General features: G+C 43.7%; 1 protein-coding gene across 8 annotated transcripts in view; it reads left to right on the top strand.

Moving 5' to 3' along the window:
• Positions 1–25,093, top strand: part of SPIRE1 (spire type actin nucleation factor 1) — a 204,623-nt gene extending 179,530 nt beyond the window's left edge. For 4 of the 8 annotated variants that reach the window (XM_088469713.1, XM_088469712.1, XM_088469715.1 and 1 more), the window contains 8 exons: positions 3,241–3,334; positions 3,499–3,641; positions 4,764–4,937; positions 7,160–7,297; positions 18,578–18,648; positions 20,173–20,200; positions 20,290–20,426; positions 22,973–25,093. In XM_088469713.1, coding sequence (XP_088325839.1) covers positions 3,241–3,334; positions 3,499–3,641; positions 4,764–4,937; positions 7,160–7,297; positions 18,578–18,648; positions 20,173–20,200; positions 20,290–20,426; positions 22,973–23,231 — 1,044 coding nt within the window. In that variant the 3' untranslated portion in view covers positions 23,232–25,093. Of the gene's footprint in view, positions 1–3,240; positions 3,335–3,498; positions 3,642–4,763; positions 4,938–5,270; positions 5,316–6,275; positions 6,309–7,159; positions 7,298–18,577; positions 18,649–20,172; positions 20,201–20,289; positions 20,427–22,972 lie in introns of all 8 variants that reach the window. The other 4 variants (XM_088469719.1, XM_088469720.1, XM_088469717.1 and 1 more) reach the window with 3 other exon arrangements.
• Positions 25,094–25,606: the final 513 nt, after the last annotated feature.

The raw sequence follows: 25,606 nt of genomic DNA, 5'->3' as shown, positions 1-25,606 counted from the left end.
TAGCGGTGTGACAAACCATTGTATCCCGACACACTGTGGTTAGGAAATATGTAGCCTAGCGGTGTGACAAACCAATGTATCCTGACACACTGTGGTTAGGAAATATGTAACCTAGCGGTGTGACAAACCAATGTATCCTGACACACTGTGGTTAGGAAATATGTAGCCTAGCGGTGTGACAAATCAATGTATCCTGACACACTGTGGTTGGGAAATATGTAGCCTAGCGGTGTGACAAACCAATGTATCCTGACACACTGTGGTTGGGAAATATGTAGCCTAGCGGTGTGACAAACCAATGTATCCTGACACACTGTGGTTGGGAAATATGTAGCCTAGCGGTGTGACAAACCAATGTATTCTGACACACTGTGGTTGGGAAATATGTAGACTAGCGGTGTGACAAACCAATGTATCCTGACACACCGTGGTTGGGAAATATGTAGCCTAGCGGTGTGATAAACCAATATATCCCGACACACCGTGGTTAGGAAATATGTACCCTAGCAGTGTGACAAACCAATGTATCCCGACACAGTGGTTAGGAAATATGTAGCCTACCAGTGTGATAAACCAATGTATGCTGACACACTGTGGTTGGGAAATATCACTCTAAGGAACAGTAATTTAGTTAAGAGTTCAAATTTCTATTAAAGAAATATTTACATTTTGGATATCTATTATTATTTTTAAATAAAAATTATTACACTGTTCTAGTCAATGATGATATAACCCATTAAAGTTAAGAAGTTGCAACTCTGCAGTCCAATGTAATGGCTGTCCACCTACTATGCACTCCTCCAAGATTTTCATAGTGTAGGAACGGGCAAACTTAGGTTTTCTATAGAGCGGTTTCCAAATGTTTGACTTCAAAACAAAGCTAAAATAATTGTCGCAACTGTTCCCTTGTTTGTAGTCCAATAATTTTTTTAAAATATTCATTGTGGTTCAGTCTCAGTTGCTTATACATAAAAAAACCTACAAATTCCTAAATAATAGGTAATGGTAGGGTTTTTTTCCCTGTTTATTTCAGTTCAGAATCTCAACAAATGTACACTTTCTATGTCTTGAAAATCACCTTTCCTGTAGGTGTCTGTCTTCTCCCCTCAGCATCCCCTTTTATAACCCTAATGTTTCCTTTTTTCCTCCAAGCACTCATCTCTAACCCTAGGGGGTATATTTACTAAAGTGCGAGTTTTTAGACTTGGAGATGTTGCCCATAGCAACCAATCAGATTCTACTTAACATTTAACTAGCATCTTTTCTAAAAACCCGCATTTTAGTAAATATCACCCTAGGGAGGGAATTCAATTCAATGCGATGTTCAATAGCGGCGGGAGGGAGCTCTAGAAGCTATTCAATTCAATGCAGTGTTTGGGTGGGCTAAGGATTTCTTCTCTCACCCACCTGGGGATGCGAGAAGAAATCAGAGAAAAGTGCCGGGTGTGCAGCTGTTTTCCTGCTTAGTGTGGTGCTAATAGCCGCGCACCCGGCACTTTAGTAAGAGAATGCCGGTTCTCGTGCCTAAACACCCATGTTAAGTCGCGAGAACCGGCATTCTCCAACATAACAGCGTGCTGATTTGAATAGCTCTGGGAGCTCCCTCCCGGCACTATTGAATTCGCATTGAATTGAATTCCCCCCCCCTAGGTATCGATGCAAGTCTCACTCTCTCTTCTCTCTGCTTTCTCCCAACTTACTTTATTTTCTACCCTCCACTATTTTTCTCCCTTAATTATATGTTCCCCAGTTTCCTTTATTTGTGCAGTAAAATGTCCACTACCTGTAGCAACCAGCTAGGTTCTAGCTGTATTTTTTGTAGCAAGTAATAAAATAAAATCTCACATCTGATTTCTGGCTATGGGTTACATCAAAACGCTGTATGGTTTTCATGAATGTCTCCTATTATGCAACTCCATGACGTATATGTGTGTCATCTAAGTGAATACTCCTCTAGGACTACTCTTGTATACTCACAATGATCTCTCTTCTATAAACACTTGGTTTGCCAGCGAGTGAAACATGCAGCAGGATTATAGATTAGCCTAAAACAAGATTAGTGTTTATTAAACTCTATTTACTAAATCAGGCTGCAACAACAGCCATAGCTCCAGACCATACAAGAGCACTGCATGCTGGGTAGAGAAAGAAATTCATGACTAGTACTAAATGCTCAAGGCCACTGTAATAAATATGTGAACCCACAGGTATTATATATAACAGGCGTTCCTATCAATTCCACTTGTAGTATGTTATTAAATATGTACATATAAATATTTCCCACCTAGCAGTTTAATTATTAACAGATGTTTATATAGCGCACACATATTACGCTTCATACCGAATGTTTAGTCATTCATATTAGTTCTTGCACCGCTTCAACTTACAATCTATATTTCCTACCGCAAGTGCAAAATATCACCAGGCTTATTTTTTCTCCAACTACCAGTTTGTTTTTGTAGTGTGGGAGGAAATCTGAGTACTGGAGGAATCCCACGCGAACATGGGGAGTACAGATAAACTCCACATAAATAGGGATCTGGTTGGAGTTGAAATCAAGAGCCCAAAGCTGTAAGGCAGCAGAGCTAACCATTTCCATTCATCTTTATTAAAAAGACCTTTTGGGGGCAGTTACAGCATCGCCAATGGCCGTTTACGGCTACCGTTATCGACAGTCTTTCTTTACACCCCATAGAGGTTCGCAGGAAAATGCATCGCTGTTGTACTATAATATGTGACTGCTACATTAACTTTGTAGTACATTATATTTATATCTTTCTATATGATAAAGTACAATAATATTCCAATCTAGTAGCTATGTATACCTTGCCTATGGAGACTCAACTGAAGCAGAAGATGGTCCCATGATAGAACTGATTACTATTCATGAGGGGATCCTTACAATTCACGTTTCATAAAATGTTATTGCTTGAAGGGCCATTATATAGAAATAGAAATTGGCTTATGTAACAATGACATTTATATTTGTAAAACATTTTGGAAGCTTATCTGAAGTAAAGCCTGTGATTATGAGGGGAGATATTTCCCTAGACACAGAATTAGTGATCACATTGAAGGGCCCTGCAGTTAACCTCTTTTATCCACCTTTTCTAGGAAATGATTGATAACTCAGTACAATAGAACTCTTATCTATACTAACTGGCATTATAGGTTTCAGTGAAAGTGCATTATGTACATCTGATCACAGGTAAATATATTGATAATTCTATGTACTCCTAGGAGGATACCGCACGCAAGTCCTCCAGCAGCAGCAGTAGTGTTTCCCATTCCCAACCTGAGGATCTGTCCCCAGGAACCGCCACCAGGAAAAAAAGTAAGTGACAATTACAAAAGAGCATTTCTTCCTGAGAATTCCATGCATGAATAGTTTGGAGGTTTGGAGGGGTTTAGATATAAAAGCTAAATAAAATAAAACGTGCAGACAGTAGGTAGAACTTTCCCATTCATTTTAAATGTTTTCCTTTCTTATGTTATTAGTTCCACCAAGGTTTTTGCCAATATCCTCTACACCGCAGCCTGAGAGGCGACAAACCCCACAGAGGAGGCACTCCATAGAGAAGGAGACTCCAACCAACGTGCGGCAGTTTCTCCCCCCATCCCGACAAAGCTCCAGGTCTTTGGTAAGCAAACCTCAGGCCCTGACTGGTGGGTGCAGTTAATCAGATGAAACCATTTAGCTGCCTCACTGAATCCTGGCTGCAGGACAACCAAATAGAAAGCAGACGGCATTCAGGAGCATCCCAGACATCCTATGTCCAATCAGATCCAATCTTTATTACTCAATATGCAGCAACATGGGGGAAGCTGTCCGAGCACAGGTTTGCAGGGTATCCTGTAGCAAAGTTAGAGTAAAGTTTGTTTTTTATTGGATATTTGGGGTCTGCAATGTTCCCGAGTGTTGTTTATATTTGAACGCAATCCAGACCTCTTCCATTCTCCGTTAAACTGCACACTTGTCTCATTATAACCCTACTTATCCACTTCCTCATCCATAGTTCCAACCAGCAATCCCCCAGCTTATCTGATGCTGCCTCATGCTTAATATCTGATCACCATCTCTGTAGTGTTACTGTAGCTAATAGGAGATGATTATTATCCTATGTTTTATGTTGTATTTGTATTTCTTTATTACACCATGTCTAGAGCACAATTAATGGGGCTCCTCACTTCTTCCATTTATCAGGGAGGAAGTTCTCTGCTTAGATAGCTCAGATTGTGCTATGCATAAAGCAGAAATTGTTAAGTGTGAAAATAACCTGTGTGTGACACACAATGCTACAGATACTTCTCTATGTAATGATCGTTATAGCTGTATTGAACACTGTACAGTACATTCCACATGCATTTTAGCAGTCCAAACACCACACTAGAACCTTTATTGATGCAACTGTTCATATTAATGGACCTTCTCCCTCCCTGTACTGCATCTTAAATATTTTGCTGCCCTCTTGTGTACAAAGAGTGCTATTGTAGTAGGCCCTACATTTATATTAGTACTTAAGTACAGTTATTTGTGTGTGAGATGTGCGGTGTGCTCTTTGTATGCAAAGCATGATGATTACGAGTGGCACCAGACACTTGCACTTTCTTAATGCCTGATAGTGGCCTGGCTCACATGAAACTTGAGACAGTATATGTTTGTTGAATGGCAGTAGCATCACTTAGCTACACAGGAGAATGACTGTGACATGAACAGCCATTAGGGAATGTGCCCTTCACTCTCCTCCCTGTTTATTATTCAGGTTCCTAGGATAACCAGTTTTTTTCCAAGGATGACTTTTCGACCACCATTTTCTACCTTACACACAGCTTCTTTGTTGGGTTCTCATCCTTTTGAAGCAGCCATTTTGGGGGCAGCTGGGGCTATGTTTTATCTATTTGAGAGAGCTTATGCCGGCAGGCGGAGTGCCCCCCAGGTTTGCCTCTTTCATCCTTCGTTTTGTTCTGGAAATTGATTTCTTCTTCCAGTTTCCTCCAGGGTTGGAGCGGCACTTCTGCTGAGCCATACGACCAGCTGAATCTGCCAAACCACCTTTCTTACTGATTTTATAGAAGGGATAAATCTGTATGTGATTTGTTTTATTTCTTTCTATATCAATCATTTTATACATAATAATAAAAAGACAAAATCATATGCAGAAGGACAGCAAACTGATAAAGCAACATCACAGCATAGTTTTTATTGGTAGTAAATATGTTAAGCCACTCCTTGTTCTCCTTATTGAGTGACATGACCCCATTCTTTTCAGGTATACTCCGCCAAAGAGAACATCTGCAAAATGGTGTTGCATAAAGTTTGTGTTGTCCTCCTTAATTCTTTTTTTGATTTGAGCGATAAACATTAGCATTTTATCCGTAACAAACAAAGCCATGTTCACCCTGGTAACTATTTAATATACTAATCTGATGGATGGGGGATACAGGGGTTAGTTCTTTTGTTTTGTGTAACACAATTGTTTTTCATTTTATCATTTATTTTGTTTCTGTTTATGTAGTTTAAGTTAAATGTTGTTGTTTCCGCATAATTTACCGAGTTTCTAGCCTTATAAATGTGTATCATTTCTTAATGATCTGCTATTAACTTCCCCTAAACTGTACAATCTTGACTGAGGGCACATCTAGAACGTATAAGAGGCTGGATGCATTGAAATACCAGCATTTAAGTCTTTATACAGTACTGTACATGCTTATTTGAACAGTTTTGTTTACTAACACAGTCTGCTATTAATGGTATTATTAATTTTTATTTTATAGCTGTATCATTGCTGATACTATTTGGTAACAAATGGGCAGGTTGCTAATACTGAAATGGCATCTTATTACAGTCCCAATATATTATTCTAGGGGAGCATATGTTGTAGGAAATGGTTGCACAAATCTTGGTAAGATGAGATATATGGGATTGGAGGTGTTAAAAATAAATCAGGAATGATATATTATGCAGGGCCAGGCTACACAGTACAGATTTTAACTATTTCATTGGATGACCTGTCTACGTAGATCAATAATCAGGCAGTGCTGGGAGAGCATTCCATTGATTTCATTTAAATGTTGTGTAAATTGAGTTTAATTGGATTTCTGTAGTGTTTAATTCAAATGTTTCTGTGTTTTGTTGCTCCTTTGCTTTAGTATCAATTACTTAAAAGTAGAAAGACCAAAAATGAATAAAAAATAAAAATTTTATTAAGTTAATTATATATAAGTATCCGCCATTCTTTATATCAGTTTACATATATTGTTTCTCCTGCAAGCAGGTGAGACTGGAAGTCACGGATTTACCCAAAGGGGTATGTTTTTTTAGGCTTTTAAGTCATAGGATGCCATGCACAGGGTAACCAGGGTGACTATTATTCTTCCTTTCTAACTCCCATGGTACTGGATGGCATTTACAATTAAGGTGATGAAGCCTTTCCTCCAGCACATGATGAGTTAATATCTACTATGGTAGAAAGGCTTTTTAAATGCTAATGTTTTCCTGGTGTGTTTAATCAAATATAAATAACATTGTCTAATTTAAAGGCAGAGCAGTAATTCTACAACACTATCTTGAGAGAGGAGGGTTACATTAGAAATAGCCATTATGAAGCTTGTGTGGCCAAACTCTGCCTTTAACTTAGCTGCACAATGGTGATCTGGGTGTGATGCCGGCATTACAGCTGCACGAGGAGCGTTTTATTCTGTGGTGGGTTTGGTGTGTCTGTTGTGCACTAGTGTAAGGATATTGCTCAGATTGGTTATATCGCCAGTACAGCACATTTATACTGGTCATACATATTCTACCACAGCATAAAATCTCCACTGTGGATTTGCTTACTAACACTTTCCCCTTACTACTCGGCCCACGTCAGACAATTTTTTGTTAACCAAATGTTTTATTAAAAAAATCTATATATACTAATTCTCTGAAATAAAGGCTAAAATGATAGGGTTATCTGATGTGCTGCAGGGGATCTTTTTACAGGGTTACTTGGTCCTTCCAGTATAGACTGTTGTTGCCACATACAGTTTCTTCTACAGCCAGGTGTCCCAGCTCTATTCTTCCTCTTCTCTCTCACTAACAGAGGTGCTGGGTTGATGGACTTTATCACTCTGGTAACTGTGATCTTTTCATTTATTAATGGCAGCTGTTCAATTTCAGGAGGAGTTTTGTTATCCGGTAGAATGCCTAGCCCTCACCGTAGAGGAAGTGATGCACATACGTCAGGTGCTGGTGAAGGCGGAGCTGGAGAAATATCAGCAGTATAAAGAGGTCTACAATGCCCTAAAGAAAGGAAAGGTAAGGTTTGTCATCTACTCCGCAAACGTGCTGTACACATTTCTATCAGTGGTTTTCATCAGTGTAGACCACAGGTTCTCAAACTCTGTCCACAGTGCATGTTTTCCAGGTCTCCTCACAGAGCCGCAAGTGAAATAATTAGCTCCACTTGTGGATCTTTTAAAATGTGTCAGTGAGTAATGACTACACCTGTGCACCTTCTGGGTGACCTGGAAAACGTGAACTGTGTGGGGTCCTGAAGACCGAGTTTGAGAACCACTGGTGTAGACGCCTCAGTATAGAGGCTTGTGTATAATATTTAGTTCAAACATGATATACTCCAACTATACAGACTATAGGAGACTACCCAGACCAGCTAGAGTAGACATGGGACCCTGAATACTACAGTGAGGAGAAAACCATTACGCTTTGGCTGGTAGTCAATTTAAATAATATGAAACTAGTTTATTCTGTACTACACATTAACCCACCACATTACTTTACATACTGAATAAACAGACTTCTCATACTGGTGTCAGTGGACACATAAGGGTCTAAGGGGGGATGTACTAAGCTCTGGAGAGTGATAAACGACCAGCCACTCAGCTCCTAACTGTCATGTTACAGGCTGTGTTTGAAAAATAACACTTAGGAGCTGATTGGTTGGTTAATTTATCACTCCAATTTATCACTTTCCAGAGCTTAGTACATCTGCCCCTATGTACTAAGCCTTGCAGAGAGATAAAGTACAAACCAATCAGCTCCTAACTGGCACTTTACAGGCTGTGTTTGAACAATGACAGGAGCTGATTGGTTGGTACTTTATTTCTCGACACTTGATCTCTCTCCAAGCCTTAGTACATCTACCCCATATTGATAAATGTTATTTAGACAAATCTTTTTATTTTGACCTTGAATACAATAATATATTATAGGAGTGATAACATAGTTCCTGCACAAACAATAATACTTTGTGTATTCATTTCATGTGAACATCTCCCAATTACAATTTTCTTTATTTTTTACATTAATACTACACTATAATTGGAGACAGCGAATGGTAGTTGTTTATCGAATGTGTTTTTTAAGTAAACATTATCAGCATAATAACTTGTAGAGGAACTGAATTGGTGAAGCCCCCCTCATGCATGGTGATACTGCTGCTATTATCTTTTATTTATAAAGTGCTGACGTATCACACAGCAGCGTTCTACATTGAGGCGATTATGACATAAATGACATACAATGACATGAAGCAGAAGGTAAAGATGACACAGCACAAATACGTTTACACAGTAAGGGATGTGTAGGAATATAAGGTAGTGAAATAATAATGAAGCTGTTTATTTGGAAGTGTGCATGGCTACTGTAAGATATTAGTAGCATGAACAGACGCTATAATAAAGCAGTAATCGATAACTGTTGTTTCTGTGGTATAGTACAGTTACAGCAAAGAGAGAGAAATGTGTAGATAAGAAACATATACCCGTCACTATAGACATCTGGCCACCATGTTTTACCTTACAGTTTACTCTGTGGATTCTGGAGAAAGCTCTTACTCTACCATGACACATTTTGCACATTGTAATTTGATTTTGTGGCATCACCAGTGAACAACTGGATCAGTGACAAATTTTGACATAACTATATGTAGCCATAGCCAATATGCGGCTATAGGTTTATGTGACTGTTACATTATCAAATACAAGTCCTATAGGTGTTGACTATATTAGAAGCCTAATTATTAAAGCGGAACCAAAAGCCTAAAGCAATATACAGTATATAATATGTTGTTGAAGTTCTGCATTGAATTGTGGTCAATACTTTTATTACTTTACTCATCATCATTCATTAGTCACTCTTCCAAACTCAGTGATTAGGCTAAGGGGTGTATCCAATTATCTACGATAACTATAAGTTTTCCCTGGAGAAAACTTTATGGACCAGTCGCCCAAAATTTTCCGCTTATCGCATGTTTGCGTGATCCCGTTTATCATGCTATCGTATAACAAAACCGGAGATAACCAATTTGTACGATAAGATGACAGGTGATAAGTACTGGTGAAAATGGGGAAATCAGCCTGTACCCCCCAATAAAGGTAAACTAATCTAGGGTAATGGTATAGCAGTGTGTTAGTACCTATAATCCAAGGGTATGGGGTTCTTAAATTGTGTCAGAAAGTTTTTTTCTAACAGGTTTTTTTTTCTGCACCAAGGGCTCATTTCAGACCCGCTCGCTAGATGCGTTCACACGCACCCAGTGTATGCAAATCTGGCAAAGGCATGCGATCGCACGGCAAGGCAAGCATTAACATGCCCACTATGTCTTAGTGTGTGATCGCTGTGTGTATGCAGATGCCCACCAGCCTGTCTTAAGACGCTCACTTTCCCACGACATGTCCAGGAAGTGTATGCAGCCTTCGGTAACATCGAGTACCATCGGATGCAATCGCAGCATTTTTGGTTGACCATACCCTGCCACAAGCACTGCGAGTGCTTCAGTGTAAAATTCTACAAGGTGACGTGTACTACGACGCTGCGTCTTAATTATGCACGCCTCTGAAACGGCGTTGAGACGCTCAGGCATGCCTGCGTTAATACCACCACTCCCCTGTTTTCATGGACCATCCTCTGTCACCACCCACAAACGGTTTGTCCTGTCACTCTGGCTAGCAAGCTGTCTATGCGCAACGAGCGAACGCTTCCCGATAGCATGGACTAGTTCACGCGCATTCCTGTGGAGGCATGGGTGCGATCGCAGTGCGCGTATCTGCTAGCGGGCGCAGGTCTCGTGCCATGTGTGGTGCGATTTGCCGCGTAAGCGGCAAGGATGTAGCTTGGCATATCTGTAACTGAGAAGTCCAACAGATCCCGTTCATTGTGGGAAAGAGCTGTTCACAAATGTACCTCTGATGCATTTTGGGACTTCAAGTCCCTTTGTCAACAGAAATAGGTTCAGAATGAGCCCGGTCTTCTATAAATCTACCAAGGGAAGGAGTGCAGTAATGTAATCATTAAGATTTAGAACTAACCAACTAAACCTTGTGATGAATGGTTTCAGCCTACTATGGGGCAGGTTCAATTAGCTGCGAAAAGCCGCATTTTGGCTAAAACTGAGTATCATGCAATTCTATTGGCAAAGTTTTCGCATGTGCGAAAACTCCATAGACAAAAACCGGTGAACTGTTTTCACGATCTCAGAGCAGGTGAAAATGTTTTTCATTTTTTTTTAAAACTGCACTTTATAAACACAAAATTATACTAGCACCCATTTTAATGTGCCCCCAATTTAACTACAGCAATTATTTTTTTTCTCCCATGCATTACCAGATTTTCATTCAAACCAACCAACCAATAAGTTGGATGGTTGGAGGAAAGTTGGTCTGGTGTATAGCCAGCTATACACTGCCCCCATAGCCTCACACACACACTGCCCCCATAGCCTCACACACACACTGCCCCCATAGTCACACACACACACACACACACACACACACACACACACACACACACACACACACACACACACACACACACACACACACACACACACACACACACACACACACACACACACACACACACTCACACACACACACATACTGCCCCCATAGCCTCACACACACACACACATACTGCCCCCATAGCCTCACACACACATACTGCCCCCATAGCCTCACACACACATACTGCCCCCATAGCCTCACACACACATACTGCCCCCATAGCCTCACACACACACACACACACACACACATACTGCCCCATAGCCTCACACACACACACACTGCCCCCATAGCCTCACACACACACACACCCTGCCCCCATAGCCTCACACACACACACACACACCCTGCCCCCATAGCCTCACACACACACACACCCTGCCCCCATAGCCTCACACACACACACACCCTGCCCCCATAGCCTCACACACACACACAGATACAGTGCCCCCATAGCCTCTCACACACTGCCCCCATAGCCTGACACACACACACACACACACACTGCCCCTTTAGCCTCACACACACACACTGCCCCCTTAGCCTCACACACACACACTGCCCCCATAGCCTCACACACACACCCTTCCCCCATAGTCTCACACACACTGCCCCCATAGTCTCACACACACTGCCCCCTTAGCCTCACACACACACACTGCCCCAATAGCCTCACAACCACACTGCCCCCTTAGCCTCACACACACACACTGCCCCCTTAGCCTCACACACACACACTGCCCCCATAGCCTCACACACACACACACTGCCCCCATAGCCTCACACACACACCCTGCCCCCATAGTCTCACACACCCTGCCCCCATAGTCTCACACACACTGCCCCCATAGCCTCACACACACACACTGCCCCCATAGCCTCACACATACACACTGCCCCATACACACACTGCCCCCATAGCCTCACACACACACACTGCCCCCATAGCCTCACACACACACACACTGCCCCCATAGCCTCACACACACACACACTGCCCCCATAGCCTCACACACACACTGCCCCCATAGCCTCACACACCCACACACACACTGCCCCCATAGTCTCACACACACTGCCCCCATAGCCTCACACACACACTGCCCCCATAGCCTCACACACACACACTGCCCCCATAGCCTCACACACACACACTGCCCCCATAGCCTCACACACACACACTGCCCCCATAGCCTCACACACACACACTGCCCCCATAGCCTCACACACACACACTGCCCCCATAGCCTCACACACACACACACCCTGCCCCCATAGCCTCACACACACACACAGATACAGTGCCCCCATAGCCTCTCACACACACACACACACACACACTGCCCCATAGCCTCACACACACACTGCCCCCATAGCCTCACACACACACTGCCCCCATAGCCTCACACACACACTGCCCCCATAGCCTGACACACACACACACACACTGCCCCCATAGCCTCACACACACACACACTGCCCCCATAGTCTCACACACACTGCCCCCATAGTCTCACACACACTGCCCCCATAGCCTCACACACACACACTGCCCCCATAGCCTCACACACACACACTGCCCCCATAGCCTCACACACACTGCCCCCATAGCCTCACACACACACACTGCCCCCATAGCCTCACACACACACACACTGCCCCCATAGCCTCACACACACACACACTGCCCCCATAGCCTCACACACACACTGCCCCCATAGCCTCACACACACACTGCCCCCATAGCCTCACACACCCACACACACACTGCCCCCATAGCCTCACACACACACACTGCCCCCATAGCCTCACACACACACACACACACACACACACACACACACACACTGCCCCATAGCCTCACACACACACTGCCCCCATAGCCTGACACACACACACACACACACACTGCCCCCATAGCCTCACACACACTGCCCCCATAGCCTGACACACACACACACACACACTGCCCCCATAGCCTCACACACACACACTGCCCCCATAGCCTCACACACACACCCTGCCCCCATAGTCTCACACACACTGCCCCCATAGTCTCACACACACTGCCCCCATAGCCTCACACACACACACTGCCCCCATAGCCTCACACACACACACTGCCCCCATAGCCTCACACACACACACTGCCCCCATAGCCTCACACACACACACTGCCCCCATAGCCTCACACACACACACTGCCCCCATAGCCTCACACACACACACTGCCCCCATAGCCTCACACACACACACACTGCCCCCATAGCCTCACACACACACACACTGCCCCCATAGCCTCACACACACACACACACACACACACTGCCCCCATAGCCTCACACACCCACACACACACAGCCCCCATAGTCTCACACACACAGCCCCCATAGTCTCACACACACTGCCCCCATAGCCTCACGCACACACTGCCCCCATAGCCTCACACACACACACTGCCCCCATAGCCTCACACACACACACTGCCCCCATAGCCTCACACACACACACACCCTGCCCCCATAGCCTCACACACACACACAGATACAGTGCCCCCATAGCCTCTCACACACACACACACACACACACTGCCCCATAGCCTCACACACACACTGCCCCCATAGCCTGACACACACACACACACTGCCCCCATAGCCTCACACACACTGCCCCCATAGCCTGACACACACACACACACACACACTGCCCCCTTAGCCTCACACACACACACTGCCCCCATAGCCTCACACCCTGCCCCCATAGTCTCACACACACTGCCCCCATAGTCTCACACACACTGCCCCCTTAGCCTCACACACACACACTGCCCCCATAGCCTCACACACACACTGCCCCCTTAGCCTCACACATGCACACTGCCCCCATAGCCTCACACACACACACACTGCCCCCACAGCCTCACACACACACACACTGCCCCCATAGCCTCACACACACACCCTGCCCCCATAGTCTCACACACCCTGCCCCCATAGTCTCACACACACTGCCCCCATAGCCTCACACACACACACTGCCCCCATAGCCTCACACACACACACACTGCCCCCATAGCCTCACACACACACACTGCCCCCATAGCCTCACACACACACACTGCCCCCATAGCCTCACACACACACACTGCCCCCATAGCCTCACACACACACACTGCCCCCATAGCCTCACACACACACACACTGCCCCCATAGCCTCACACACACACACACTGCCCCCATAGCCTCACACACACACACACTGCCCCCATAGCCTCACACACACACACACTGCCCCCATAGCCTCACACACACACTGCCCCCATAGCCTCACACACCCACACACACACTGCCCCCATAGCCTCACACACACACACTGCCCCCATAGCCTCACACACCCACACACACACTGCCCCCATAGCCTCACACACACACACTGCCCCCATAGCCTCACACACACACACTGCCCCCATAGCCTCACACACACACACTGCCCCCATAGCCTCACACACACACACTGCCCCCATAGCCTCACACACACACTGCCCCCATAGCCTCACACATACACACTGCCCCATACACACACTGCCCCCATATCCTCACACACACTGCCCCCATAGCCTCACACACACACACTGCCCCCATAGCCTCACACACACACACTGCCCCCATAGCCTCACACATACACACTGCCCCATACACACACTGCCCCCATATCCTCACACACACTGCCCCCATAGCCTCACATACACACACACTGCCCACATAGCCTCTCACACACACTGTTCCCATAGCCTAACACACGCACATTACCCCAATAGCTTCGCACACACTACCCCAATAGCCTCACTCACACTCACTGCCCTCATAGTCTCACACACACACTGTTCAATTAGCCTCACACACACTGCCCCCATAGTCTCGCACACAAATTGCCCCAATAGCTTCACACACACAGACACACTACCCCAATAGACCCAAACACACACACACACACACACTGCTGCAATCCCATAGCCTCACACACATACTGCCCCCATAGCCTCACACAGTGCCCCATAGAATTCCCTTCCCCATCTGTTGTGGATCCCGGAATGGGTACTCCTCACCACAGATGCAAGTCTCAGAGGATGGGGAGCAGTCATAGGTCAGCACACTTTCCAGGGAAGGTGGACAGACCTAGAAAGCAATCTGCCAATAAATGTATTAGAGCTCCGGGTAATGCACAGGGCACTTCTTTGGGTGCAGGACCTTCTTCGGGGCAGACATGTCCATATTCAGTCCAACAACGCGACGACAGTGGCCTATATAAACCATCAGGGAGGCACACGAAGTCCAGCGGCTATGAGAGAGGTGGCAAGGCTTCTGCTGTGGGCAGAGAGCCATCTTCCAGCGATAACATCTGTGTTCATCCCACGAGTGCTCAACTGGGAAGCAGACTTCCTAAGTCGCCAGGATATACACGCAGAGAATGGGCTCTTCATCCAGAGGTGTTTCAAACCCTGGTGGACAAATGGCGTCTACCAGAGGTAGACCTGATGGATCACGTCACAATTACAAGGTCCCCAGGTACGGGTCCAGGACAAGAGACCCATCAGCAGCCTTTGTGGACACTCTATCAGTAAGATGGAACTTCAAACTGGCATACCTGTTTCCTCCGATCTCCCTCCTCGCAAGGGTGGTCACGAAGTTCAAGCATGAAGGGGGCAGGGTAGTTCTAATAGCTCATGCCTGGCCCAGGAGGCATTGGTTTGCGGACCTGAATGGTCTGTCAGTAGACGGTCCGTTTCCACTGCCTCTGCAACAAGACCTGCTAATGCAGGGTCCATGTCATTACCAGGATTTACCCCGACTGGCTTTGACGGCTTGGCTCTTGAGTCTTCCGTGTTAAAAGCCAGGGGGTTTTTTCGTCTGTGATACAGACAATGCTTAGGGCATGGAAGCCGGTCTCTGCGCGCATATATCACAGGGTTTGGCGGTCATTTTTTCTGTGGTGGCATAACAGGAAATTCAACCCTAAAATTTTTAAGGTGGCTAGAGTGCTGGGGTTTCTCCAGGCCGGATTGGACTTGGGTCTCCTCCTGGCCACCTTGAGAATTCAAGAGTCCGCTTTGACAGTGTGGTTTCAGTGCAAAATTGCTTCTCTGACGGATGTCAGAACATTGTACTGGGACTGCAACCTCCATTTCTCCCACCAGTAGCACTGTGGGATTTGTTTCTGGTTCTCAGGGCACTTCAGACATATCCCTTTGAACCCTTGGATAAAGTGGATTTGAGATGGCTGACGGCGAAAACACTGTTTCTCCTGGCCATCTCGTCAGATCGTAGGGTGTCTGGCAGCTTTGTCATGTAGCTCCTCGTACTTGGTATTTCTTCCGAATAGAGCTGTCCTCCGTACCAAGGCGGGCTAGCTCCCAAAGGTAGTTTCCCGTTTCCATATTAATGAGGAAATTGTGGTGCCGGCCTTCCAGACTTCAGGCCTGTCTACAGGCGGAGATTTACTTGATGTGGCCCGAGCTCTCAGGATCTATGTGGATCCAACTAAGGCCGTCGGGAGAACAGGCTCATTGTTTGTGTTGTATGGATTCCACAAAAGAGGCTGGCCAGCCAACAAGCAGACATTGTCTCAGGTTTGCCTGTACCGAACAGGGTGACAGCCCATTCTACTCGGTCTGTAGGACCGTCATGGGCGGTAAGACAGGGCACCTCTGCTGAACAACTGTGCAAGGCGGCCACCTGGTCTTCCGTGAGTACGTTTAAATAGTTCTACGCATTTGATACGTACTCCTCCCAGGATGCTTCCTTTGGGCTGCAGATTCTCCTATCCTCTCAGGAACGTCCCCACCCCTAAGGGCTGCTTTAGGACGTCCCAAGGTAATTCTTGTGGACCCTATGGAACCCCAATTCTGTGTGTGTGTGTGTATGTATATAATATATATATGTGTGTGTGTGTGTATATGTATGTGTATATATATATATATATATATATATATATATATATATATAAATAAATAATATGAGAGAGGGAGAGATTTTATATATATATTTATTTTTTTTTTTTTTTTTAAAAGGTCGACACCAGAGTGTTGACTGTCAGGATACAGTTAAAACATAGACAAATCATTAGGTCGACTTTGTAAATGTTGTCCTAGCTAAAATATGAGCTAGTTTGACCAGTAAACAGTGAGCTTGTCATGTCAAGCTGATTCCAATTACCAACTCGGGTACTACCCATGGTATTGCTAATAGAAATTAAACTGTATAGACCTGCATATATTGACAGTGTTGACATGTTGTCTATATCTTGAGTTGGTCATAATGTTGACATGCCTATATTTGTTAATATTTTGGTGTCGACATGATTGTATCTGCTTTGAATGTCTGAATTTTGACGGTCTAAGAAATGTACCTAACCCATATATATATATAGATATAGATAGATATATATATAGATAGATAGATAGATATAGAGAGAGAGGTGGATATAGATATAACATTTCATTATGAAAATTTATTTAGCCTGAATAGAACAAGGTAGGTATCTCAAGTAGGTTTTAGGACAGTTGGTAACATTTTGGGAAATTATTTTAAAATCCAAATGTTCTTGTTGTAAACGTCTGTCCATGTTTGAGTAAATTGATAACATTTTTGTTTTATGGTATGTATGACGCCTGTACAAATGTTATTAGGGTAAGAGATGTTGGGGCTCTGTTTCGGTTCTGTACATAACCCAAGTTTATAGAAGAGAACGTGTTTTATGGTGTGCATGACGTCTGTACAAATGTTATTAGGGTAAGATATGTTGGAGCGCTGTCTCGGCTCTGTACATAACCCAAGTTTATAGAAGAGAACGTGTTTTATGGTGTGTATGACGCCTGTACAAATGTTATTAGGGTAAGATATGTTGGGGCGCTGTCTCAGCTCTGTACATAACCCAAGTTTATAGAAGAGAACGTGTTTTATGGTGTGTATGACGCCTGTACAAATGTTATTAGGGTAAGATATGTTGGGGCGCTGTCTCGGCTCTGTACATAACCCAAGTTTATAGAAGAGAACGTGTTTTATGGTGTGTATGACGCCTGTACAAATGTTATTAGGGTAAGACATGTTGGGGCGCTGTCTCGGCTCTGTACATAACTCAAGTTTATAGAAGAGAACGTGTTTTATGGTGTGCATGACGTCTGTACAAATGTTATTAAGGTAAGATATGTTGGAGCGCTGTCTCGGCTCTGTACATAACCCAGGTTTATAGAAGAGAACGTGTTTTATGGCGTGTATGACGCCTGTACAAATGTTATTAGGGTAAGAGATGTTGGGGCGCTATCTCTGCTCTGTACATCACCCAAGTTTATAGAAGAGAACGTGTTTTATGGTGTGTATGACGTCTGTACAAATGTTATTAGGGTAAGATATGTTGGTGCGCTGTCTTGGCTCTGTACATAACCCAAGTTTATAGAAGAGAACATGTTTTATGGTGTGTATGACGCCTGTACAAATGTTATTAGGGTAAGAGATGTTGGGGCGCTGTCTTGGCTCTGTGCATAACCCAAGTTTATAGAAGAGAACGTGTTTTATGGTGTGTATGATGCCTGTACAAATGTTATTAGGGTAAGAGATGTTGGGGCGCTGTCTTGGCTCTGTACATAACCCAAGTTTATAGAAGAGAACGTGTTTTTTTGTGATGAAATGTAAAGCTATGAACTCATAGGATATATTTTGATGTATATTCTCCATCTCTGCAGCTTCTGTCATGATATACTGACCTGACTGCCTGATATATATTCTTTCCTATTCCTTAGCTTTGTTTGTGTTGCCGAACAAAGAGGTTTTCCTTGTTCACGTGGTCTTACCCTTGTCAGTTCTGTAAACGGTAAGTATGCTTTCTATAATGGAGATTTGCATTTTACCTATATATTGCAGTGGCAAACGCAGGATTTTGAAAGGGGGGTTTCCAAGTAATTGGTTACCGAGCCAATGACCAAAAAGTCTAACCAGAATAAGCCTGCAACATACACTTTATTGTGTACTTCAAGTGTTTTAATATAAATAACAATAAATAATATAAATAACAATAAATAATATAAATAACAATAAATAACAAGGCATCTGGGCATAAAACTTGCACGATGTGATTTTTAGCAACTGTGCATGTGCGAGAACTTCAGAAAGCCAGTACGGCAAATGTGTTACCCTGAGTGTACACACAATGATGCTGTTGCGATCGGATCGGATGGTATTGAAAATGGAGCAACAGAGTGATGGGCGTTCCTGGGCGGTGACCTGAAGTGAACGCAAAAAGAGTGTCTCATGGGCATGTTATCGGAGTGTTGTGTGGTCATCCGTAAAAGCTGCTGTGTTCTCAGATTCAGAGCCGCAGCTACAGAGGTCATGTTTAGACAGAGAAACTGTGCCTAACTAGTAAAGTCGGAACGCAGCCACGCAGTGGCGTAACTATACATTTTGCTCACCACCTGACAAAAAAAAGTTTTGGCACCCTCCCCCCCATGGCATTTTGCTAATACTTATGCAGGGCCGTTTCTAGGCAATTTGGCTCCCAGTGCGAACAGTTAAAAATGCGCCTCCACCGCCCCATAGACAGTTTACATTTTCATTTTTCCTCCTTATAGTAATGCCCATTACACATTATGCCACATAGTTATGCCTTTAACACCATTTTATGCCCCATAGTAAGGCTTCAAATTACTTTTCAATTACCTGCTCGTTGCCAGGGATCTCATGCTCGTTGCCAGGGATCTCATGCTCGTTGCCAGGGGTCTCATGCTCGTTGCCAGGGGTTTTATGCTATGGGTTTACATGCTCATTGCCAGGGGTCTCATGCTCATTGCCAGGGGTTTTAGGCTATGGGTTTATATGCTCGTTGCCGGGGGTCTTATGCTCGTTGTTGGCGGTCTCACGCTCCTTGTCAAAGGTTATATGGGAGAAGATGCAGCTTTCTGCATCTTTTCCCGGCGGCGCCAGCGTTCCCGACACTTCCGGGTAACGCTATGCGCTCTGTGTTCCCTGACAGACACTAGAGGTCAAGTAGCACCTCTAGAGTATTTTCTCCTAGGTGGCGGCTATTTTTGGAGGCCATTTTCAGTAGATCCATGCAGATGGCTAGTCCGCATGGAATCTGCAGCCCAGGGTCCCTTACCTATCTGAGGAAGCAGCGGCTCGGAAATTGAGCAGCCCAGGGGGCACAAGGCACCCTGCCCCCTGGCCCAGCCCGCCACTGGGCCAGGGGGGTTTCCAGGTACTCAGAAACCCCCCTGCATGCGCTCCTGTATTGTAGTACAGCAATATGGATTTATGATTGTAACAGGCTTACTAATATATCATCTGTTAATGGAATAGGACAATGTTACTGATTTACTTCTATGCTTTGTATTTGTAGGCCTGTGTGCTCACAGTGTTGCAAAAAGGTAAGTGTGAAAGAAGCCAGGAAAGCAATCTATAGTTTTCTGCCATCTGTGCTTTGGTGTGTATACTGTATATCTGTCTTGCTTCACAGATGAGATTACCTTCCAAGCCATATGCCACACTCCCAATCATTTCCCTGGGTCCTTCCACTTTGCAGAGAGGGGATAGTTTCCTGCGGCCTGAGAAGCCTTCCACCAGTCATCACCGGGCGCTGCGGAGCTTTCCTAAGTAAGTGATGGGGAAATGTCGTCCACTGTGTCTGTTACATACTAGTTATGGATCCACAATTTATCACACAGGTGTATCAGAAACATATCTGGAGTTTCACAACCTGAAAATAGTCTGGAAATCACTGGTTAACGCACAAATACATTATTTTATGTTCTAAATGCAGGTTTTAACCTAAGTTGATTGTCTTGTTCTGTATATAGTAGAGATGTGCGCAGAACACACTGGTTTTAAATCATCATCGTGTTTTGGTTTTGACAACACCTGGTTTTGGATTTCTTTAAAAAATGTATAAAACAGCTAAGATTATGTAACTTGGGCCTGTTTTTGTTCCTATAGTATTATTAACATCAATAACATTAATTTCCAGTCATTACCAGTGAATTGTGGCACCTGAAATCACAAGGGAGAAACTTACACGCAATCCAAAACACGCGAGATACGGTTTTTAGATCAGAGATCTGACTTGCGAGAAGACCCGAGCCGGGACTCAGTTCTACTCTGAACCCCACAGTTCGGGTGTGTTCAGTTTTCAGCAGAACCAAACTGTTTATTTCTAGTATATAGTTACATTACACAACCACTATTTATATAGTAACTGTAATAGAATATACAGGAAATAAATAAAGTATATAGGATAATACTCTAGTGACGCATTATTCCTTGTAATTAACAATGATTACATCGGACCTCGCTGACTACAGATATTGTTTATATATGTGTGTTTTATACATCTATTAATATAAACTTACTCCATGACGATAATAGTGGTAATTGGTGCTAGACCACAGAGAGCTCTGCCGTATCAATCGTTACTCAGAGGAGAATGTCATCGTATAGACACAGGATTGCTAACACACTTTCCCATTGTCTCTTGTTGTGCTTTGTGGGAATCTTCCTTTTCCTCTGCTTCCTTATATTAGAGAAATTACAGAACTACATAGTGTGATAAGTTCAAGTATTTATTTACAAAGCAAATAAGCGAATGCCTGTACATTAAAAATGAATAAAACATGCTCAAGTGTATTTATCTGTCTGGGACTCGGCAACAATAGATCCAATAATGGGGACAGTGCATCTAAAATAGAAAGGAAGAGGGTCCTAGCATAAGACCAAACACACTTTGTGCAATTAGCAATATCACAACTTCATCAGCGGGATCATATTTATACATAGTCATGTATTATTTCTCATTGCTTTTCAAATTAGGTGTTGTGTTTGTACATTTAAAAACAACCACTATTTATATGTATTAATAGTGTTTGAGAGAGAGCTTAAAAAAGATATGGAATAACCAAGATAGAACCAGTCTAAGCTTAGACCAGAGGCTCCCAAAGACTGTCCTCAAGGCTCCCCGACAGTTCAGGTTTTAGAGATATCAATGATAGACCACAGGTGACTTAATTAGTACCTCAGTCTATTTGATTTAACCACCTGTGCTCAACCATGGATATCTCTAAAACCTGAACTGTTGGGGAACCTTTAGGACCACGTTTGGGAACATTTGGCTTAGACTATAGGAAGAAATTATAATATTAGAATGTGTGAATAGACTCGGGTGATGTGACTTGGGTGGTTGGTTATTTGGTGCTATACTGGTACAGGCCACTATAAAGGTAACCCATGTCATGTCACCGACGTGTATACCTTACTGGTGCTATACTGGTACAGGCCACTATAAAGTTAACCCATGTCATGTCACGTCACCGACGTGTATACCTTACTGGTGCTATACTGGTACAGGCCACTATGGTAACCCATGTCTTGTCACCGATGTGTGTACCTTACTGGTGCTATACTGGTACAGGCCACTATAAAGGTAACCCATGTCATGTCACCGACGTGTATACCTTACTGGTGCTATACTGGTACAGGCCACTATAAAGGTGACCCATGTCATGTCACCGATGTGTGTACCTTACTGGTGCTATACTGGTACAGGCCACTATAAAGGTAACCCATGTCATGTCACCGATGTGTGTACCTTACTGGTGCTCTACTGGTACAGGCCACTATAAAGGTAACCCATGTCATGTCACCGACGTGTGTACCTTACTGGTGCTATACTGGTACAGGCCACTATAAAGGTAACCCATGTCATGTCACCGATGTGTGTACCTTACTGGTGCTATACTGGTACAGGCCACTATAAAGGTGACCCATGTCATGTCACCGACGTGTATACCTTACTGGTGCTATACTGGTACAGGCCACTATAAAGGTGACCCATGTCATGTCACTGACGTGTATACCTTACTGGTGCTATACTGGTACAGGCCACTATAAAGGTAACCCATGTCATGTCACCGACGTGTATACCTTACTGGTGCTATACTGGTACAGGCCACTATGGTAACCCATGTCATGTCACCGATGTGTGTACCTTACTGGTACAGGCCACTATAAAGGTAACCCATGTCATGTCACCGATGTGTGTACCTTAGAAAAAAAATGTTTTGGGTTTAAGTAATGAAATCTGAGGCCTGTGTGAACATGCAACATTTCTTGCTTTGGTGATACAGTAAATCATTATGTTTGCCCTACAGGTTGCCCTCCAAGTCAAAGTCTGTGGATAAGTCAGATGATGAGCTTCAGTTTCCAAAAGAGCTTATGGAAGACTGGAGTACCATGGAGGTGTGCGTGGACTGCAAAAAGTTTATCTCTGATATTATTAGCTCCAGCCGCCGCAGCATGACACTTGCTAACAAGAGGGCCCGGTTAAAAAGAAAGACGCAGTCATTTTACTTGTCATCCACGGGGACATCTGAGTTCCGGCCCACAGAGAGAACAATCAATGAGATATGACTCTTGTGCCTTTTTTATCTTGTTTTATTTCCCTTTTATCTTGCTTCTGTGTACATGAATAACCGGGCTGTCGTTATTTTTTACTTGCTCTAAAATAGGCTGCATCAACATGCAACATTTTCTTTGCACTGGAAGAATGCAACTATTGCCTTTTTATTCTCTATCTGTCCATTTGTGATTAAACGTTACTACATAGACTCTGCCGGAGATCAGAACTTTCTATTTGCAAGAGAAGCCCATGAGGGTAAAGCTGGCACTGTTACCTCATAGATAATAGTACATATCCTCTGTCCTTTTGAAAAGTGTGGGATTGTTGGGGATTGTTTTTTGTGCATTTTTTTTCATCCTACATTCATGTTTGTACTTTACTAATCATGATCTAAGTTAGCTGTGGCCAAAATGACAATGAACTATGTCTTAGTGCAGAGGATCTACTTGAGAGCAGTAGTATCTATACTGAGGTATTGGAGCTTCGGGTATTTTGTTACATGCAGTAGGGTGCTAGGGACTTCATTCATTAGTAGAACCCCAAGCTAGAGAACCATAGCACTTGTATTACTTCCCTCAGTGCCAAATGAAGTCTTCCCAGACCAAACATCAGTAAGTCCCTTTATGTCTCGTTTCATACGTTTTAGATCCTCACACCAGTTTTGTTTCTGTGAGTAAGGATTAAGCACCGGCGTGGTAGGGGGCTAAGCACAGGACTTGTTAAGTGGAACTGGGAAAAAAAAAAAAAGCATCTGGTACAATAATGTATTGGTGCTGAACCTCCTAAGATCCGCCTGTTTTATGCCATATTGTGTTAAGTGCATTATGTAGGCTACGTATAGCAATATGGTGTTGAGTATTCAATGCAAACACTTTCCATGTGTGTATACTTGCTGCCAAACCACTCCTTTATGTCTATATTTCTTATTTTCCTTCATGGGAATGGGAAATATATATTAAAAAAAATATTCATAGATACTCCACTGTTCTTGGCTTTTTCTTTAAACTGTTGGTCTTTGCCAGGGATAAAAGACAATGGACTGTAGCAATATTACAGAGGTCTCTGTAACTCCGCCTCCTCTGGGAGTCCTCTGGTCTGCCAGCCTGATCAGGAGTGATAGACTTGTAGCTTCCACTGAGCTGTGACGTTGAAGATTAGCCATTGACAACTGCAGCTTACATACTCCTGGGCACTAAAGCCTCAGGCTCCCTACCAGGTTCACATTAACATTACAGAAGATACTTTTTGTAAATACTTGTACTATATTTATTAATAACTGGACTGTGTTCTCGTCACTGAAGGCAGGGAGATCTGACACTGGAGGAAAGCTATATTTATATGTACATTGACCGTAATATAATGTCCGTTTTGAGCAATATGTTAGTCATGCTAGCATTCTCTGCATTGAAGAAGTTTTTGTTGTTTTTTTAAGTTCTATTTCATCCCTAACAATGTTTGAGGCATTTATGTTCTAGCTGTACAATCAGTGTAAACACCCTGTGGTGTAAATTGTAACATTTGTGACCGGTATTTTGTTTTTCATTTGTTCCATGCTTGTTGACGATCAGTGGAAGCCTGCAGTGCTTTACTTCTGGTAGCCTGCAAGCTGTGGAGACCATTTGACAATACCCTTGGCACTCCAGTAAGCTATGCATCATGGGAGATGTAGAACAGATCCACCTAGAGTGCCAAAGGTTGCCCACCCCTGCCATTTGCCCTTGTAGTGACTCGGGACTACATTGATTGTAGCTGTTTTGATCTTTATCTCATTGATGGGCTCTGTTCCTTGTTATCTCTTTACCTCCCTGTAATTTCTCCACAGAAGCAATTTGCAGCGCTTCCGTGAGGACAATAAAATGCCTTGAAATATTAACTCTGTGTTTATTTCTTGAAGTAGAGGTGGGTGTAGGAAATTGTACATAGGGTTATACATTTCTGAGCAACTCCCACGATCCCTCACCATGTAGTCGTTTGAAGGTAGTCTGCCTCAGAATATGACCAGTGGTTGCCCAAGAGGTGACATTACTTAAAAAGGAAAACTATCATAATGTTTTGTTAGATACTATTAAAACAAATTGCACTTTGGGTTTTCTGTTAGATTGCTCCATCTGTTAAAATGTATTAATTTATTCACTGCTGTTGTCACTATATCTACTGGTCATAAATAGTTGGACTGTGACTAAAACCGAAACATACTGAGAGAGTTTTAGAACAAATTTCCAAATCTAATCAGATGTTTGTTAGTTCAGTATAATAGGATAAATTACAATGTTCTAGGATGTTTTACTTTTATACCTTCTATATATCACAATGACCACTCTCCTTTCAGAGCATATTATCTCTCTCAGGCCGAGGTCCAGAATGTCACTATTTCCCAGGACAGGGC

Source organism: Taudactylus pleione, unplaced genomic scaffold (assembly GCF_031769625.1).
Source record: "Taudactylus pleione unplaced genomic scaffold, aTauple2 ptg000093l, whole genome shotgun sequence".
In the NCBI taxonomy this organism is placed as follows: domain Eukaryota; kingdom Metazoa; phylum Chordata; class Amphibia; order Anura; family Myobatrachidae; genus Taudactylus; species Taudactylus pleione.
This window is presented reverse-complemented; position numbering and strand designations above follow the sequence as displayed.